We start from the raw sequence: 19,174 nt of genomic DNA, 5'->3' as shown, positions 1-19,174 counted from the left end.
GGTATTTTTTTTTAATGATTATAAAAGCTGAAGAGTAAGAGGGGTATTTAGAGTTTTCATGGACAAACTAATGAAGAGGTTTAAACAAACGAGGCACCACCAAGGGTTTTTATGTGCCGGCGGAGTAAAATCCTAGGAAGCTGGTTAGACTTCGCTCTCGTAGATCTCGGGATCTTGGGCAGGTGCCAGAGACTGAATTTTTAACAAGCAGCCCACCTTCCGCAAATGCTCTGAGAAGCTGGTGAAAGCAGTCAGTACTTTGGAGAAGCTGCGGTGTGAGTCAGCCTTAGAAGGGCACCAGCAGTCCGAATGGGACTGGTTTGGTGAAGGATGGGGGAAAGGGTTTTCTTGCTTGTTTTATTCAGGCCTGTGGCTCATTAATAAAGCCATAAAGACTCTATTAAAGTCAGAGACAAGAGGGAATTAGGTAAAACTTATTCCTTACTTTTCACCAAATGTAAATTGCCAGATCAGTCCTCCTCCCTGAGCCTGTGAGAAACGCTGAGAAGCTGGAACTGGCTGGCCCATCCAAATCTTCAAATCTGAATTATCTGTATGGGAGAGTGGAAGGCTGGAATCTTTTTCGTGGGCTAGAGGAGGATGACCATCGGGTATTAATTTTCACTCACAATGTGGAAAATAGACACGAATTACAGTCAGCAAAATTTAAGCATTAACTGGCAATGAGTAGCATTAAATATCAGAATGGATCATCAGAGGCTTCAGAAATGTCATTCTTTCAGGGATTTTCTGAAATAGTTTATGTGCCTCTCTATCCAACTATGTAAACTTAATAGAAAATTTGAAAACGTGGGAGAAGGATATTTGATTTTAATTTCCTTATTTAAAAAAAAACTATTGAAATGAAGGGAGAGAAAGGAAACATGTACAGCATTCTTGAGACCTAGTGATGAGTCATTCAAGGTCATTTTCGTCCTTTGGACTCAGAAGCTGTGTCGTGTATGGGTTAGCTTGTAACATTATATGTAGATAAATGAAAGTTTCTAGTAAGGGGTGTTGGAGATTTTTTAAAGTCCTGGGGAAATTTATTTTTACTAATATGTGTGTGTTGTTGTTGTTTTGTTTTGTTTTTATCTGTTATACCTCTAGTCCTGCCTAAAGAGAAATGGATCATTCTTAATTTCTTTTCTAAAGCCTCTTGTGATGCAGGGATTTTAGGATTCTTTGATAGCTGTCAACTAATATTGTTAATTTTGATAGCTGTCAACTAATATTGTTAATTTGGGGTGTGTAATGTTGGCCTTCACTCTCTGTTTTAGGTTCATTTAAAACTCTTGAAATGAAGGCATCAAAATCTGGCTGGTGGCTCCTCGACACGGAGATTGGAGAAAACCAGAGAGCAGGGATGCAGACACCATTTCTCATCATAGACAGAGGTACCATCCAAGAGCCATGTGATGTTTTTAGCAGAAGGGTCCCTGCTGGACTGGTACTAACTCTTAGATCGGAAATACTGAACTCAGAACTCTGCCTGACAGAGGCACCGTGCATACCAGTAACTGCTTTCATTCCGACCCATCCTCTGATTGTGCCGCAAACATCAGTCTTCTAGGAAACTTAAACCCATGTGTCAGCCCAAAGGCATTCTTTTCAGTTGGGGAGTCAACATAAAGTGTCTTCCTTCCTTCCTTCATGATGTGTGATTTGTGAAAAGTGAATGTAAGAAATTTTCCAGACTCCTTGAGGAGAGGAGGTAAAAGATACCAGGAATTCAACAAGGACTAGGATAGTCTCTGAACTTGGCCTTTCAGTATTTGAGAAATCATTTCCATCTGCCCATCTGCCCAGCCAGCCAGCTAGGCAGCATTTATTAAGTACTTGGGGATTTTTTTGTTGTTGTTTTTTAAAGCTTTTTATTTATTTATTTTTTAATTTATTTTTTTTAAAGATTTTATTTATTTATTTATTCGACAGAGATAGAGACAGCCAGCGAGAGAGGGAACACAAGCAGGGGGAGTGGGAGAGGAAGAAGCAGGCTCATAGCGGAGGAGCCTGATGTGGGGCTCGATCCCATAACGCTGGGATCACGCCCTGAGCCGAAGGCAGACGCTTAACCGCTGTGCCACCCAGGCACCCCTATTTATTTATTTTTAAGATTTTATTTATTTATTTGACAGAGAGAGACAGCCATCGAGAGAGGGAACACAGGCAGGGGGAGTGGGAGAGGAAGAAGCAGGTTCCCAGCAGAGGAGCTTGGTGTGGGACTCGATACCCGAATGCCGGGATCATGCCCTGAGCCGAAGGCAGAGGCTTAACGACTGCGCCACCTAGGCGCCCCTATTAAGTACTTGTTGAGTACCAAGCACTGTGTCGACATCCAGCTGTCTCAGGGGCTGCCATTTTCTTTCGTGATCAGAATGTAAATAACTCTGTAACTTTCAGGTCAACTTTTGGGAACTTATAGACTTATGAGGGGTAATACTTAATGTTGTAAAATGGCTTTTTTTAAGATGCAAGCAGATGGAAATCCATTTAAAACTAACTGAATTTTGGGATTTCCGTGGTTTTCCTCTAGGCTGTCACTACTTCTGTTAGAGATTAGCACCAGTCTTGCTGGCACATTTACCATTTTATGATCACACATATTTAAGTCTGTGCCACACAAGGTAGGTGAAACTATCAAATTACTGACCAGGGGTATGCTCTGACTAGGGGTCATTATCATGACCAGGGGTATGATCTCTACCCCTGCAGCTTTTACATTGTTATATGTATTTTCTAAGCAAAAATTATTCATTGTTCTGTTCGTTTGTGTGTGTGCGTGTTTTGTTTTTGTTTTTCAGAATGTAAGATGCCTATGGGACTAAGCACTGGTGTCATAGCTGATTCACAGATCAAGGCTTCTGAGCATCTGGGTAAGTAATGGCATCATAGCCTCTGGAAGCCGTCTCCTGCAGTTGTGCAGTATACAGCCTGAAGAACAACCCATGACAGCCCTACCTGTTGAATCTATGGGCCGTTGCTCCTCTCTGGGCTTTTCCCGACCACAGGGTAAAGCAGCTCCATCTTGAGGTGCTCATCTGGTAGAGGAAGGAGCACTGTGACAGGCGTTAAAACCTGTTGGCACTCCTTCGTCACTGCCATCCTGTCTGGTGTATAATGTTCCCAAAGATTCTGTCCCAGGAAGACCAAGAGCTAGGGCTCCTCCTAATCTCTAGCCAGGCAGTCCAAACTCCCAGCAAGGATTGAGCAAGGGGTGGAGCCCTTACTCTTATGACCACGTAACCATTTCCAAAACTCTCCCCGTTCATCCCCATTCCAGGTCTGATCATAAACATAATATTCCAGCCAGATTCACAAGCTCTTATTGGCCAGATACTATTCTCCCCATTAATAGGGCTCTTTGTTGTGCCAACTATTTTTCTATTCAAGAAACTTTGCTGATCACCCCCTGTGTCAGGATCTCCTTCTAAATTTCCTCACTCTGCCTCAAAACCCTTCCTAAGACCAAGAGTTCAGTTGCACGGGATCACAAGGATCCTATTATCCCTCCCACGGCCTCCCCTTAGGCAAGCACACTCAGCAGCAACCACATCAACATAACTGAGAAAAGATAAACAGAACCTGTAAGCAAAAAAGGGATGGGTGTTGGTTGACAGCTGACCGAGCACAGACCTGAAGCGGAGAAGATTCCATCACCATGAACTGTCTAAATAGCTGAGGCCTGTGTCAACTGCCTAGTCTCCTAACTTCGATAGAAGCTTCTGCAGAGATCTGGTTTTCCACTGGGACTAAACTTCCTTGGGAAATTGCTCGTTATATGTTTTGGGTTTTTTTTTAATTTGGAACTTTTTTTCTTTTTTGGGTTTAGGTTATTGGGAGCCCAAATTAGCAAGATTAAACAATGGTGGGTCGTATAATGCTTGGATCACAGAAAAACCTTCAGCAGAACTTGACTCTAAACCTTGGATCCAGGTATATCTTATTAACCTGATAAGATTTACAGTACCATACTAATAAAATGACAGTGATTTAATAATTTCTCTTTGTTGTTCTTGCAATGTTCTAGGCACTATCCTAAGTACTTCACATACTTAAAATGAACCCTATGAGGTTAGTTCTAGTAATAGCCTAGATATCCTTTTTACAGATGAAAAAACTAAGGCACAGTAATTGCCGAAAGTAACGCACAGCTAGTAAGTGGTTGAACTTGGATTCAAATCCAGGTACTCTGTGCTCACATATGGATTGTATCTAGCCATTTTATTAGTGCTAAGACCTTAGGTGCTGGCTTTTTATTTCTAAAGAAAGCTGATTACACAGTGAATTAAGGAAGGCAGTCCGTGACTTGGTGACAAGGACAGTCTGTGTAATGGCTTTGCTATATTGCAGGTGGACATGCAGAGGGAAGTCATATTCACAGGGATCCAGACTCAAGGGGCCAAACAGTATCTGAAGTCCTACTACACCATGGAGTTCTCTGTGGCATACAGCTCTGACCGGACAAACTGGCAGATCTTCAAAGGGAACAGCACAAAGAATGTCATGGTGTGTGTGCCTTCTTTCTTTCTGGGTCTCAAGACGTACCCTAGGCTCACCAGGTTACTATGGCTATGCCTATCAGCATGTCTTTTTTAAAAAATACCTTTCTGGGTGGTAGAATACAAATGGTTTTCTTAGGGCCTTATGAAAGAAGGCGGTAAAATCATGGGTCTGTTATTACAAATTAAAGGGATCAGCCTGACTTATGACACTTCAAAATTCCACCAAAAAAAAAAAAAATCACTTTTTGATCAAACTAAATACCCAGACTTCTCAGATTAGTAGATGGTGGACGGCAGAGTAGAGTATCTTGTGCCTTAAGGAGCTCATGCTAAAAACTGGCCTCCAAGAGTTTTGATTATACTAACTTTTACATTTTATTTTGTTCTTTGTTTCAGTGTACCTGAAGGAGATAGCAGTGTTAATCTGAGTTATGCTGTGAGGCAGTGTGCTTTCAGACTTTTTTTTTTTTTTTTTTTTTTTTTTTTCTGCCTGAGGAGTGACAATCTCCTGCTGGGTCTTTCTGAGGCTCAGCCAGGATTATTCCCAAAAACCCATGTGTACCAGCCCTAACTCCTCTTCCTCCCTAATCCCCTTTCCAAAGAGAGCTATCAGAATGGAAGAGGTCAGTCTGCCATTGTTACACTGATAACTTTGAATATGTTTCATTTTTCTTGTAAATCATTTACTATTTTACTAGTGTCTGTATTATCATTAGCTATTTTTTTTAAAGATTTTATTTATTTATTTGACAGAGATAGACAGAGCCAGCGAGAGAGGGAACACAAGCAGGGAAGTGGGAGAGGAAGAAGCAGGCTCATAGCTGAGGAGCCTGATATGGGGCTCGATCCCATAACGCCAGGATCACGCCCTGAGCCAAAGGCAGACGCTTAACCGCTGTGCCACCCAGGCGCCCCATATCATTAGCTATTTCTAGTAATAAATTATTTGCACTATACCTTAGAATAGATCATGAAAATATCAAATTATAGCCCTTACTAATCAGTCTTGGAGAGAGAACACAGATCACAGGTACAGTTCATAGCTTCAAGACTTTTGCACTTATATTCATGAGGAATATTGGTGTATAGTTTTAGTTTTTTGTACTGTCTTTTTCTAGTTTTGATATCAGAGTAATACTGGCTTCATAAAATAATTGGGAAGCACGCTCTTCTGTTTTCTGGGAGAGCTTTTCTAGACTTGGTGTTCATTCTTTAAATATTTGTGTAATTCACCAGCAAAACTACATGGGCCTAGAGATTTCTTTTCCAGGAACTTTTAAATTACAAATCCAATTTCTTTAATAGTTACTGGCTGTTCAAATTATCTGTTTCCTTTTGGATCAGTTGAGATAGTGTTTTTCGATAATTGATCCATTTCTTCTAAGTTGTTAAATTTATGTGCATAGGGTTGTATGTAGAATTCTCCTACTATGCTTTTGAGGTCTGCCTAGTGAATTTGATAATGGTAATGTGCATCTCTTCTCTTTTTGCTTTGTCATTCTTGCTAGATATTTGCTTTTTTTTTTTTTAATCTTTTCAAAGAACTGGCTCTGTTTCGTTGCTTTTATCTATTATTTTTCTGGTTTTCACTCTTGCTGCTCTTATTTTGTTTCATCTGGAACTTTCTGACACTGGTCTGGCAAGGAAAGGGGCTGGGGCGCACCTCATCACTGCCAGGTGGACTTCGAAGTCCAGGTTCCCCATTGAAGGAGGACTGCTCCTCTTTGCTGCTGGGTGGAAACGGGAGGGTCTCCGCTAATACTATACTGGTGGGAGCCTTATCGGAGCTGGTGGGGATGAAAGTGCTGGGTTCCTATTTGGCCTTCTCTAACGCAATCCCAGTGAGCGTGTTGCGGTGCCTCATTACAGTCTTATGAGCATGGAAGTCTAGTCTTGGCCTTTGCTGTTCTGGGTGGAGGAGGGGCCATGATGTTTTCTATGATGTTTAGCAACTGTTGTCTGAAAGTTTTCTGTCCTGCTAGACTGCCTCTTCCTGGTCCTGTGGCTAGAGAAAAGAGGCTTTCGCTGGAGCTTTTTTTTGTCCGTACCCATTGGTGTTTCCTGGTTGCTGGCTTCTTCATTTCCCAGTCTGGGATATATGAGACAAAAATAAAAGCCAGGGAGCCCACTGCCGTGTTGTTCCTTGGGTCCCAAGAACCTCTAGCCAGTCAGCCTTCTTCTCTACATCTTTCAGTGGCTTCTTATGTTTTAGTTGTCCTTAGCAGGAGGGACAAGGCAAAGCACACCTACACCATCTTCCTGCAGCGAAAGTATCTCCAGTTACTTAAGACCAAGTGATTCAATTCAGGCCACATGAAAACTTAATATGACAATATTAAATTAAACTGAAATCTTATTACAAAATCCCTTTATGGAGAATTGTTCCATAACTAAGCTTTCCTCTTCTCCTCTAGTACTTTGATGGCAATTCGGATGCCTCTACAATAAAAGAGAATCGGTTTGACCCACCTATTGTGGCTAGATATATTAGGGTCTCTCCAACTAGATCCTATAATAGACCTGCCCTTCGATTGGAGCTGCAAGGTTGTGAGGTTAACGGTAAGCAAATAAGATGCATTCTTATTGTCTCGCTGCCTCTCAGAGAATCAAGCTTTGGTGAATATGGAAGGATGGGTAGAATTTTTATAGTTCTCTTCAATCACAGAGGTGTCCAGAAAAACCTTGGTGACACAAGTAAGTTCTGCTCAGGTGAACTCTCCATTTACATTGTGACCTAGACCAAGACGGGTTCTACCAGCCAGTGGGCAGGCACCAGCTCTGAACAGTGCCAGGATGGTATGGACGCTGCCACGACCCTCCAGGGAAAGGCCCTAGCTTAGAATAACTTCCATTGGCCCATTTCAATAAGAACTAAGATTCAGACTAGGCCTGAATCTTCCAAAGTCCTACAGGTCCCACTCAGACTTTGATGTAATGAAAGTATCTAGCAACATTACTGGCATGTATTAGATGTTCAATGAATGTTTTTGAAATCTAAACTGCTTACCAACTTCCTGGAACTTTTTAAAAAATTTTGTTTATTCATTAGAGAAAGAGAAAGAAAGAGAGAGAGCTGACAGGGAGGGGCAGAGGGAGAGGGAGAGAGAGAATCTCAAGCAGAGTCCCTGCTTCACATGGAGCCTGAGACAGGGCTCGATCTCAAACCCTGAGCTGAAAGCAAGAGTCAGATGCTTAACCAACTGAGCCGCCCAGGTGCCCCCCAACTTCCTGAAACTTTGATTGAACTCTGCATTCTGTTTGGTGCTCTGTGTAGGTACTCAAGCTTTTCCTATGTAAGCTGCTGTTTTTCAGGGGATACAGTGTGACCTGTGGTATAAATAAATCCAGGTAATCACAAATGGCCATAATAAATTCTACCTGATAGAACAAAGATGCTTAAGAGTCAGTGTTTTTTCTTTCCATGTGGTATATGATGTAGATGGTAGTTTGTTCAGATCAGAGAATCAAACTACTCTAAAATGTGATATTCAGCTCTGTTAATCTATTCAAAACATCTATTTTCTATTCAAGACCCATTAGTTTTTTTAAAAATCTCTTCATTTTCTTGATAAAATCAATATTAGCAGTAGGGGTTTTTTTAATCTTTTTTTCATGGAGAAAGATATCACTTCAAGAAAATGTCGGCATGATTTACCAACAAGAGCAAAGCATCACAGAGATGATGATGACAGTCGGCTGGGCTCACTCACTAGCTATGTTTCTCACATTCACAGACCAGCTTTGAAGACTGACATGCAAATGCACACCTTGGCAAAATTCTAAATGGCACATAACATGAATCACCCTCAAATGGTTGAAAATAAACTATTGAACATGACTACCAAGGGTCCACTGTATTTTCTTCTTTGTAGCTTTTTTAAGAAAGAGAAATAGAATATATTCTTATATACATAGATAGTGTATTTTCTACCTCAAAGAAAAGATGGAAGTTTCCATGACTCTCTGAAGGAGGAAAATGGGTTTAAATATTTAGAACATGGTGTTTGGGTGTCAGACTTTCTGGGCTCCAATTTAGTTTCTGACTCTTCTAGTAAGTTACTTTTTCTTGCTGTGCTATTTTTTTCTCACTTGTAAAATAGAGGTAAGTAGGAACATTGGGTAATACATGTAGAGTCTACAAACAGGAATTGGCATTTGGGCAATAACATCATCGTTGGCGATGGTTGTTTTTGTTGTTACTTAATAGTGATATTTTTCTCGTCTCCTCTGCTAGTGTGAAACACCATGCCAGGAATAGCCGTGATGCATAATTAATCACATTACTTTTCTCTTGACAGGATGCTCCACACCGCTGGGTATGGAAAGTGGAAAGATAGAAAACAACCAAATCACGGCATCCTCATTTAAAAAATCTTGGTGGGGAGATTACTGGGAACCCTTCCGTGCCCGTCTTAATGCCCAAGGTCGTGTGAATGCCTGGCAAGCCAAGGTAAAATACACCTATGAATGGAGTTCTCCCAGCTTTCCAGAAAAAAACAAAGGCCCTCACTACAGGAAACATGGGGGTCCTGGGAAGTCAGAATATAATCTCCCATCTCTGCAGATTATGGTCCTAGGTGGGAGAATCTAGAATATCTGTTGACTTGACAGCTTTAGCTCTGACTCTGGCCAGAGAGGTTATTTATCTCTGTGGTTCATGGTCCAGTCTTGATTTTTACCGGGGAGGTGGGGGAGGGGGCAAATTTCTTCTGCAAAGGACCAGATAGTAAATATTTTAGACTTTGTGGGCCATACATTCTCAGTCACAACTACTCAACTCTGCCACTGTAGCAGGAAAAGAGCTACAAACAACACATAAATGAGCATGGCTGTGTTCTAATAAAACTTCATTTACAGAAACAGGCAGGGGGCCAAATATGGCCCGTGGGCTGTAGTTTGCCAACTCCTAATTAAGACAACAACTTACATTAGTGATAAATGATTCAGATTTGCAACACTTTCCTTTTTTTCACTCTTTAGCTACACTTTTCATTTTCTTAATAGTACTATTTAATTTTTTTTGTTCCCATTTTTTGAGAACTTTGTGACATTCTTTTAGACAGTTGGAGGCATGGCAAAATGCTGTAAAACCAGGGTCATAAATCAGTGGCCTAAGTTTAATAAGCATCTTCCAGACAGTTATATTGCCCTGAATATTAACCCATTGAATAATTCCAGTGACTTAGTTTCAGGGTAACAGTTAATAGTTGACTCATTTTTATTTCACTCGTCAACTGACTTGAAAAATCACAATGGCATCAGAAATCAGAATGATTCTATCAGTCAACTTAACCCTTCCTTATTTTCTATCCTCCTATGTCTCTCACTTAAGATACCTACATTCCAGTTCCCTGGACTCCATAGAATTCCAAGTCCTATTGGTAGGTTAGGCTGCCAGCAATGGAAGGGAAGTTGTGGAGCTAGTAGAGAAAAAGGAAGAGCTCAGACCCCATACAGATAGTCTTGGGAACTGACATCTGTGTCTCGAAACTCGTTTCTGGTCCGTCACAGACTCACAGAACGTAAAAACAGCAAGGGGTTTACAAAGCATCCAGTCCAGACTTTTCCTTTTAAGTTTAAACACAAAGGAGATCAAATCATTTTAGCTTAGTTTGGTGGCAGAATTTGCAAAATTGCAAAGTGAGGTGTTTGAGTGGCTTCAAATGGTGGGAGGACCACTGACCTGTTTATTGGTAGAATGGGCTTCTTGATTCTGCCACCAAACTTAGCTAAACAGAGACCTAAAGACGTTAAAATACTAAAAGTAATAATGTTATACTACATTACATTTATATAATTATATAAATAAAATAATAAAAAATAAAAGAAAAAGTTAAGGAGAAAGGATGTCATCCAGTTTTTTCCCAGATAACTCTTTAGATCTGTTCATGGTATAACTTTGTCACCCTACCCTGTATTTTACAGCTTTTTGAAAAATTTTGCTCTGTATCTAATTTGCTCTTAGTCTTTGTGATGTAATAATGGCTTCAAAGATGAAATACTAGTTCTAATTTTTGAGGCCATCATTTTAAATCTGGAATTCTAGATCAGAATCGTTTCACTTCATCTTCTATTAGAATCCAATGTCTTTATAGGGTCTCTTTAGAGAGGCTAAAAATCTCAGCCAGACCTAGGCAAGCACACATGCAAACCGAGGCATCTCTACCTCTTTTGTGCCATGAGAAATTGTTATGTTTTTAAAACCCTCTAGCTCTCTACCTCTGTATCACTGGTACAACCTGGATTGGATACCATACAGCTTGAAGATACACTAAGAAACCACCAAATATCACTAGAAAGTGTTACAAAATTAACAAAAATTAATACAATAACTTTAATTCAATTAATTTGCTTTAAATATACACAGAGTATATGAATATATACATATATCTATATATCAATATACACATACATACATGTACACATAAGTGATGTTAAAGAAATATATCAATGTTCATTATTTCATATAGAACTGAATGAGACTATGGGACATGATAAATCTCCCAAAGGTGAAAATTTGTCTCAGATTACTCCAAAACTCAGTTGGTCCTTCTCATCCTCTTTCTCCAAGTATGTTATCAACAAACATGTGATTAGGCATTTCATTAGGCCAGAGACAGGACAGCTACCATACCATATCAAGTCCTAGGCATGACTTTACTAGGTTTCTCAAGTATTACATTTATTTGAAATATCAGAAAAGAAGAAATTGGAGTATTCCTCCTAGTCGACATAAGCAATGGAAAGAAAAATGGGACTTTTCTAAAATAAGTTAAATAGAGAGAGGATACTATCCAATCCTTTCCCAGATAACCCAACCACAATATTATCATGGCATTTAAACAAATTTGGTTAAGAGAATAATGTTTACAGATAATTTAGCAATCTAATATTTTTTCTCAAGTAAGATTCCCTTATTCATTCAACAAATATTCCTTGAAAACCAGCTGAGTGCCATGCATTGTGGTGAGTACCTGGAAACAAAATACAATAAATTCCTGCCTTTAAAGAGGAATACAAACAAGTAAACCATTATCATACGATATACGAAACGCCCTAGTAGAAGTTCCTATACGTCGGCAACCGCAAACAAGAAGGAATAGGGAAGTCCTCTAGGAAGACAGAGAATCCTACGGGATGAGACAGAAAAGAAAGCCTTTTGAGCTCTGCACATTTCTGAGTATCTTGGTCTAAAAAATTGAAGTTTTCAACATCTGCCTTATGCATGTGTCCTCATCATTTTCACAGGCAAACAACAACAAACAGTGGTTACAGATTGATCTGCTCAAAATCAAGAAAATAACTGCGATTGTAACACAGGGTTGCAAGTCTCTGTCCTCCGAAATGTACGTGAAGAGCTACACCATCCACTACAGTGACCAGGGAATGGAATGGAAGCCCTACAGGCAGAAATCCTCCATGGTGGACAAGGTACAGGGTGCTGTCCCGGCAACGGCAGAGCAATGCACAGACTGCCATGAGGGGAGAAGTACCTTACATTTGCAAACAGCTCTTTGCGTTTGACAAAAAGGCACTGACACGCTCCCCCTCTCTAAGAAGTCTGAACCCTAGCTCCGCAGGTAGCTGGTCTGGGGACAAGAGACCACGTGGGCCATCTTTCGGCAGCAGCTGAGCCACCTGTGAAATAGTGAGAACCAAACAGCAGGGAGCGGTGTGAGGCTTCATTAGCTCTGATGGAGAAAGATAGGGAAGAGTTGTCTCCATGGGCTCGCACTGCTGTAACAAATGCTCACAGATGGAAGCAACAAACACCTCTTTCTCAGGGTTCTGAAGGCTGGAATCCTAGAGCAGGGGGCCAGCATGGTCAGGTTCCTGGTGAGGGCTCTCTTCTTGGTTATGTCCCCACATGACTTTCCTTGGTGCAGGAGGAGAGAGATCCCATGTCTCCACCTCATTTTATAAGCATATTAATCCCATCAGGAGGGCCCCACCCTCACAACCTACTGTAATCCTAATTACCTCCCAAAGGCCACGCCTCCTAATACTATTCCATTGGGGGTTAGGGTTTCCATGTATGAATTTGAGGGGGGCTCAAACATGCAGTCCATAACAGGGGTCCAGAGAACCTTCCACTGTGAAATAACATCATGTTAGCACTATCTTGGGTAAACTTGTTTTTCTTGACTGATAGAATACCCACAGCCATACAGCTTCCTGTACCATATTATTAAGCAGGAGACAATTATTATCCTAACTGATGAGGAGCCTAATTTCCTGCAAGTCAAACTACTCCATTATACTCCTTAATTCCCAGTCACGTGTTTTTAAAAAGCTACTAGGGCAAAACTAAGACAAGCCTGATATTCCAAGAAGCGAAATCAGGCTAGAGCCAGTAGGGGGGGCAACACAGGAGAAGGGGATGATGACCTTGACCGAATGCTCATCATGGGCTCAGCACTTATCTCGGTGAATGAATTTGAACGTCTCTCTCTTTTTAAACTCCTGGGTTGTTTGTCTGGTTGGTTGGTTGGTTTGGCTGGTTTTTTCTGTTTGTACCAGGATGTCTTCATAGCTGGGTAAGCACCGTTGTCATAAACAAATAGTGACTCAGCTTCTGCTGTGTGTAAATCCTGGGGAACCTACTGGGGATGCAAAAAGAAAAAAAAAATCATAAAACACAGTTCAGTTGAGGATAGAAGGCATGTTCCAAAAAGAGTAAGTAAAAACACATGATTGCATTTTATTTTCAATGTTATTGACAACTAACCGTTTTCTGGCACTTACTGTGCACGTGTCATAGGTTTACACACTTAAAAAAAATATTTGTAATGACTTCTGTGAGGTCAACTTTTACTACCCCCATTTTGCCAGTGAGAATATAAGTCAGCTGCCCAAAGTCACACAGCTACCAAGGGGCTGAGGGCAGAAATGGTGTCCCAGCTGCTTCATCGCACCATGTCAGATGTCCTATTTCCTTATTTTTCCGACTCAGATCACTGCTGAGGTGGGATCCCTAAAGAGGTCTGTTAGGCACGTGATTCATAATTGACTGACCGAAGATCATCTCTGATAATGTTGTATACGTTCTCTGATGCCCTCAGCTTGAACTAAAATTGCAAGAGAATAAAAATTATCTGTGGGATTTTTATACCCATTATGTCATCATTAAAGATCTTCTCCTATTTTGCTTTCAGATTTTCGAAGGAAATAATAATATCAAAGGACATGTGAAGAACTTTTTCAACCCACCAATTATTTCCAGGTTTATCCGCATCATTCCTAAAACATGGAACCAAAGTATTGCACTTCGCTTGGAACTCTTTGGCTGTGATATTTACTAGAATTGAATATTCAAAGACATAGGAAGGACTCTTAAAGATACTAAGCCATTTAGAGAGGGCAATGTATTTTATAGCTATTTTAAATGTTAATAATTGTCAGTATTTCCCTTTTTTCTATTAGAGAATAAAATTTTATATATGAAACTTTCATAATGTAAACTCCTTGCTACAATTCAGTGAGATGATGGCTATTAATTCTTCATTAATCTGAATATAGGTGGGAAAATATCAAGAACCAACGAGCAAATGGATTCTTTCACAATGATTAAAAATGCTGTGTAAAGTAATATTTATGTAGTTAGCATGCTTCATTATAGTTCTTTTAAAACCTACACACACTAATAAAAGAGATAATACTTTTTAAAAAGCCATTTATGGACCTGGATAATTTTGCTCCTACCTTTACAACAACAACAACAACAACAACTATGATTTAAGAGTGATGAAAACAAGGTTTTAAATGTTTCATTTTTCTTGACATGGAGAGAAAAAAAATCATACCATATGAAATAATGAATGCTTAAAATACCCTGTCTCACCTACACGACAATGATTTTTCTAGCCCTCTGTGAGTAAAGATCCCAGGAAGCACATTTTCAGTCATCCCAACTTGTGAATCTGGCCTGGTCTCCCCTGGAACTGATTCAGCTATTGATGTTCGGAGTGAGGAGTCTTTAGACATGGAACACAACAGATAACCACGGGAGAAGTGAACATGTAACCTTGGCTTCGTTCTACTGGCACTACAACAGTATACTGTTTCAAAACACAGGTTCACCTAAGGGAAAGCTAAAGCCTGGAAAACAGCACTGGAACCATTGGCCCAAAGGCAACTGTTCCTCCTGGGACTGGCAAGCCTCTGAGGCTCCCCTTCAGCATCCTTCTCTGCATGGCTCCAACCTCCTCCTCTCCCTTCCTCAACAACTTCCCCTTTCCACACTCCCTTCCCTGGGAACTTGGCATCTAGTGATCCCATAGACATTGTGAGACTGGGGAACTTTCTGGCCTCCTTGAAGTCACGTGCGATAGACAGTCACTGGTGAGGCTATCTTTCTGTGGAACAAATCACCCCAAATCTTAATGCTTAAAACAACAAGTTAATTCGCTCTCACGATTCTGTGGGTTGACTGGGCTCGGCTGGGTGGTTTTAAGCTGACTTCCTTTGGGGTCTCCAGTGAGGTTCTAGTCAGACATGGCTCTAGCCAGAGCCATCAGGAGGCTCAACACTGAAACAGCTGGTTCTCTGTCACACTCCATGTGGTTTCAGGTCCTCTCCTCTTTACATGGCTTCCAAGTGGTCCATCCATTGGGTGTCTCCAACAGGGGAGCTGGACTTCTTGTAAGGTGATTCAGGCTCTTCAAAGCAAGTGTTCACAATTTAGGAAGCAGACACCGCCAGTCCTTTCAAAAGCTGGGCCCAGAACCGGCACAGCCTCACTCTGTGGTACCCTGTTGGTTAGCACAAGTCACAGGTGCATCTCAAGGAGTATAATTCATTGGGGCATCTTCAGATACTGTCAGAGTTGTCTATTCCATCTGTGGGTGGTCTGAGTCCTGTGACTGCTTATAGGAGCTTCAAACACCCACAAAACATTGGCTTTCATTATTTTTTCTCATCTTTATTGTACATTTGACAAATAAAATTATAATATATTGAACTGTACAACTCATTGGTTTGACATATGTATACATCAAGTTGATTAACAAGTCATCACTTCACAGTTACTCTTTTGTTTTGGTCAGAGTGCTTAAGACCTACTATCTTAGCAAATTTCAAATACACAATCAGTGTTATCAACTATAGTCCCCATGCTATATAGTAAATCCTCAGGTCTTATTCATCCTATAACTGAAAGTTTGTACCTTTATACTAGCTTCTCCTCATTTCTTCCCCCTGGCAAACACCATTCTACTCTCTGCTTCTATGACTTTGATTTTTTTTTTACTTCCACATACAGTGATACCACACAGTATTGGTCTCTCTCTGTCTAGCTTATTTCACTTGGCATATGACCTCTGGGTTCATTTATGTTGTCATAAATGGCAAGATTGCCTTCTTTTTAAAGGCATAATAATATTCTACTGTGTGTATATCACATTTTCTTTTCTTTTCTTTTTTTTAAGATTTATTTATTTATTCCAGAGAGAGAGAGAGAGAGAAAGCAGGGGGATGGGACAGAAGGAGAGGGGGAGAGGATCTCCAGCTGAGTGCAGAGCCTGAGTGGGGCTTGATCCCATGACCTTGAGATCATGACCTGAGCCTCTATCAGGAGTCAGATGCTTAACCAACTGTGCCATCCAGACACCCCCATATACCACATTTTCTTTATCCATTCATTGATCAGTGTACGCTTAGGTTGCTTCCATAGCTTGACCCTTGTGAATAATGCTGCAATGAACCTGGGAATACAGATACCTCTTCAAGCTGGTGATTTACTTTCCTTTGGACATATGTCTACAGATGAGATTGCTAAATAATACGGTAGTTTTCTTTTTAATTTCTTGAGGAAGTGCCATAATGTTTTCCATGGAGGCTATGCCAGGTGACGGTGCCACCCACAGTGCATGTCCTTGCCAGTATTTGTTGTCTCTCGTCATTTTGAGAGTAGCTATTTTAACCAGGTGTGGGTTGATATCTCATTATGGTTTTGATTTTCATTTCCTTGATGATCAGCGATATTGAGCATCTTTTCATATATCTATTGGCCATTTACATGTCTTCTTCAAAAAATGTATATTCAGATCCTTTCCGCATTTTTTATTTGGGTTATTTTGCTATTGAGTTGTATCAGTTTCTTGTATATTTTGGATATTAATCCCTTATTGGATATGTGGTTTGCAAATATCTTCTCCCATTCAGTAGGTTGCATTTTCATTTTTTTTGGTGGTTTCCTTTTCTGTAGAAACTTTTTAGTTTGATGTAGTCCCAATTGTTTACTTTATGCTTTCAGTGTCATATCCAAAAAATCATTGCCAAGACCAATGTCAAAGAGTTCATTGTCAATGTTCTGGGAGTTTTAGAATTTCAGGTCTTATGTTTAGGTCTTTAATCCATTATGACTTGATTTTTTTAAGGTATCAAATTTATTTCAATATCTGGATTTGTTTTTAAATTAGAGCTGGTGGACAATTTTTTGTAATTTAAAATTCATTATTAGAGGTGAGGAAAACATTAATAAGCTATTATATACTGACAGTGAATAAAATTGTTAGACTATGCATTTATAAAAGCCATGTTTAATAGTAAAAAGTTCCAGTTATATTACTTAGCTGAAGGAACTATCCTTTAGCTCTTTATTTCTAATTTTAACACATTCTCATTTTAACATAATTAACCTTTTTCACCCAGTTACTAGTATGATGAACAAAAATTTTCCCAATGTTAAACCTTTACCACTTACGAAATAGGACTTAACAATTACTTTTTAAGAATTCCTTAAGAGAAGTCTGAAATTTTGATTATCTCCATGAACCTGTTTGAAAGTATAGAACATCAGAAAGTATAGAACATCACTACTAAATTAAAATGAAGAATGAAATAAAAACATATAAGTGGCATCTATATAATAAGCAAATTGCATGGTAAGACATTTTAACTGCTTCACATTACTAATAGCACAATAAAGAATAAACTGGCTCCAAGGCACCGCAAGGTTTGGCATTTTTACTGCAAGCTTTAAATCATAGTGTTATTCTACTCAACAAGACATCTCTAAGAAAATGGCAGGTTCATAAGTACAAAAATTGTCCTATCTGGTAGGTGGTATGCTACATGGCCAATAAGAGAATCTTTATAAAATGAGGTTTTAAAAAAATGCAGAATGTCTGATAATTATCTCAAAGGCTAAAATGAGAAAAATGCCAAACACGGTCATTGGTTAACATGTGGCTTTGAGAAATGATTCTATTCCAAGAAATAAGCAATAATGATAAAAGATGTCAATAATATACTATATGCCTTTTTAGGCCAAAGCATACTTTTCACCTCAGGACAGTTTTGATTTTTACATTCTCACTTCCCTTCGTCCAGAACAGGACCCCATTCTAAGCCACTATTTGAATAGAGTTCATGAAGTATTGTCATTTTTCTCCATAGGATGTTTTCATTTCAGAACATTAGCTGCAAAATGGCAAATGACTAAGTCAACTATAAAGAATTTATAGCCTAATAAATGCCAATTTACAGTAACTGTCAACAGACTTTTACACCAAAATCTAAAAGTCGCTGCAGTAGAGGTCACAACTAACATGATTCTTACATGTGCTCAGACTTTGTTTACAACAAATTGCTGCCATAAAAACCAGAAAAGGGACCTTAGTGGGTCCTTTCAACACTAATCTTCCAAATTAGTCCTTTCAAGCATAGGACGTAGTCCCTTAGGTCCTTTCAAGCATAATTTTCCAAATGATGTTCCTCTCGTCACGGAGCCTTTCATTCCTTCAGTCCTTTTTTAGTCGTTTAGCTTTTGCAATATTTTCTTGATGTTTTTGTTTCTTCTTTTGCTCCTTTTCCCTGGCCTCAATCATCTTGGCCAATTTCCAGGACAGTATTGCACTTGCTAGAATAGAAACAATGAAGTAAGGGCCAGGATGACAGCTGTAAGGAAGCCATACGGGTCCTTTGCAGCCCATTCCACAACACAGTCAGCCCAAGCCTTGCTATCAAATCAAACATCTTTGCAGCCGTCTTAGGCTTGAGTACTTCTTTCCAACTTTGTCCTGGGACTATTAGCGAGCCAATTACAATTTCAGATGACCCTTGCTTGATTGTCTTCTTTTTTAGTTCTACCATACACTTGTGAGAGAAGGTTTAAATTCTATACATTCCACACTTGGAGGAATCAGTATTATTCTTCTTTCCATAAGGGGTTGACTGGGCTTGATCTCCAAACCAGACCTGCACTGCTCCTGAAGCTGCAGCTGACGGTACCTCACAGCCATCAGCACGTCCTGCCATAACTATTTTCTCCCTTGCTCATTCTTACTCTCCTATCCCATCCAGCCACCTGCCCCAGAGGGCCACGTTCAGGCGCCCCTTGGCCTTGGGTGGGCAATCGGAGAGCAGGTGGTTCCCGGGATTCCGGGCTTGGTCCCACCCCAACTTGGTCCCCTGGCTCCGCCGTAGCCACCTCCTCTGGGCAGGTGGGCAAAACCACCCCAGCGGCCGCCACCAGCCCACCCTACATCACAGCTGGAACCCATTTTGAGTGGATTCTTGTATATGGTGTAAGCTAACAGTCCAAGTTCATTCATTTGCATGTAGATATTGAGTTTTACCACACCGTTTATTAAAGAGACTATCCTATTCCTATTATGTATTTCCTCACCTTTGTTAAAAATTAATTGATCCTATATGGATGGGTATAT

The 19,174-nt window shown here is 40.1% G+C and overlaps 1 protein-coding gene and 1 pseudogene across 1 annotated transcript in view; one reads left to right on the top strand and one right to left on the bottom strand.

Annotated features, from left to right (window-relative positions):
* Nucleotides 1–14,174, top strand: part of F5 (coagulation factor V) — a 72,276-nt gene extending 58,102 nt beyond the window's left edge. The window contains exons 19-26 of the mRNA XM_034666705.1: nt 1,281–1,397; nt 2,805–2,876; nt 3,833–3,936; nt 4,354–4,509; nt 6,920–7,064; nt 8,804–8,955; nt 11,754–11,936; nt 13,661–14,174. Coding sequence (XP_034522596.1) covers nt 1,281–1,397; nt 2,805–2,876; nt 3,833–3,936; nt 4,354–4,509; nt 6,920–7,064; nt 8,804–8,955; nt 11,754–11,936; nt 13,661–13,807 — 1,076 coding nt within the window. The 3' untranslated portion in view covers nt 13,808–14,174. The remainder of the gene's footprint in view (nt 1–1,280; nt 1,398–2,804; nt 2,877–3,832; nt 3,937–4,353; nt 4,510–6,919; nt 7,065–8,803; nt 8,956–11,753; nt 11,937–13,660) is intronic.
* Nucleotides 14,175–17,524: 3,350 nt separating this feature from the next.
* On the bottom strand, nt 17,525–18,764 carry LOC100471353 (annotated as a pseudogene).
* Between the last annotated feature and the right edge of the window lie 410 nt (nt 18,765–19,174).

Source organism: Ailuropoda melanoleuca, chromosome 8, assembly GCF_002007445.2.
Source record: "Ailuropoda melanoleuca isolate Jingjing chromosome 8, ASM200744v2, whole genome shotgun sequence".
Lineage (NCBI taxonomy): Eukaryota > Metazoa > Chordata > Mammalia > Carnivora > Ursidae > Ailuropoda > Ailuropoda melanoleuca.
Note: the sequence above shows the minus strand (reverse complement) of the source record. Positions and strands in the feature narration are given on the sequence as shown.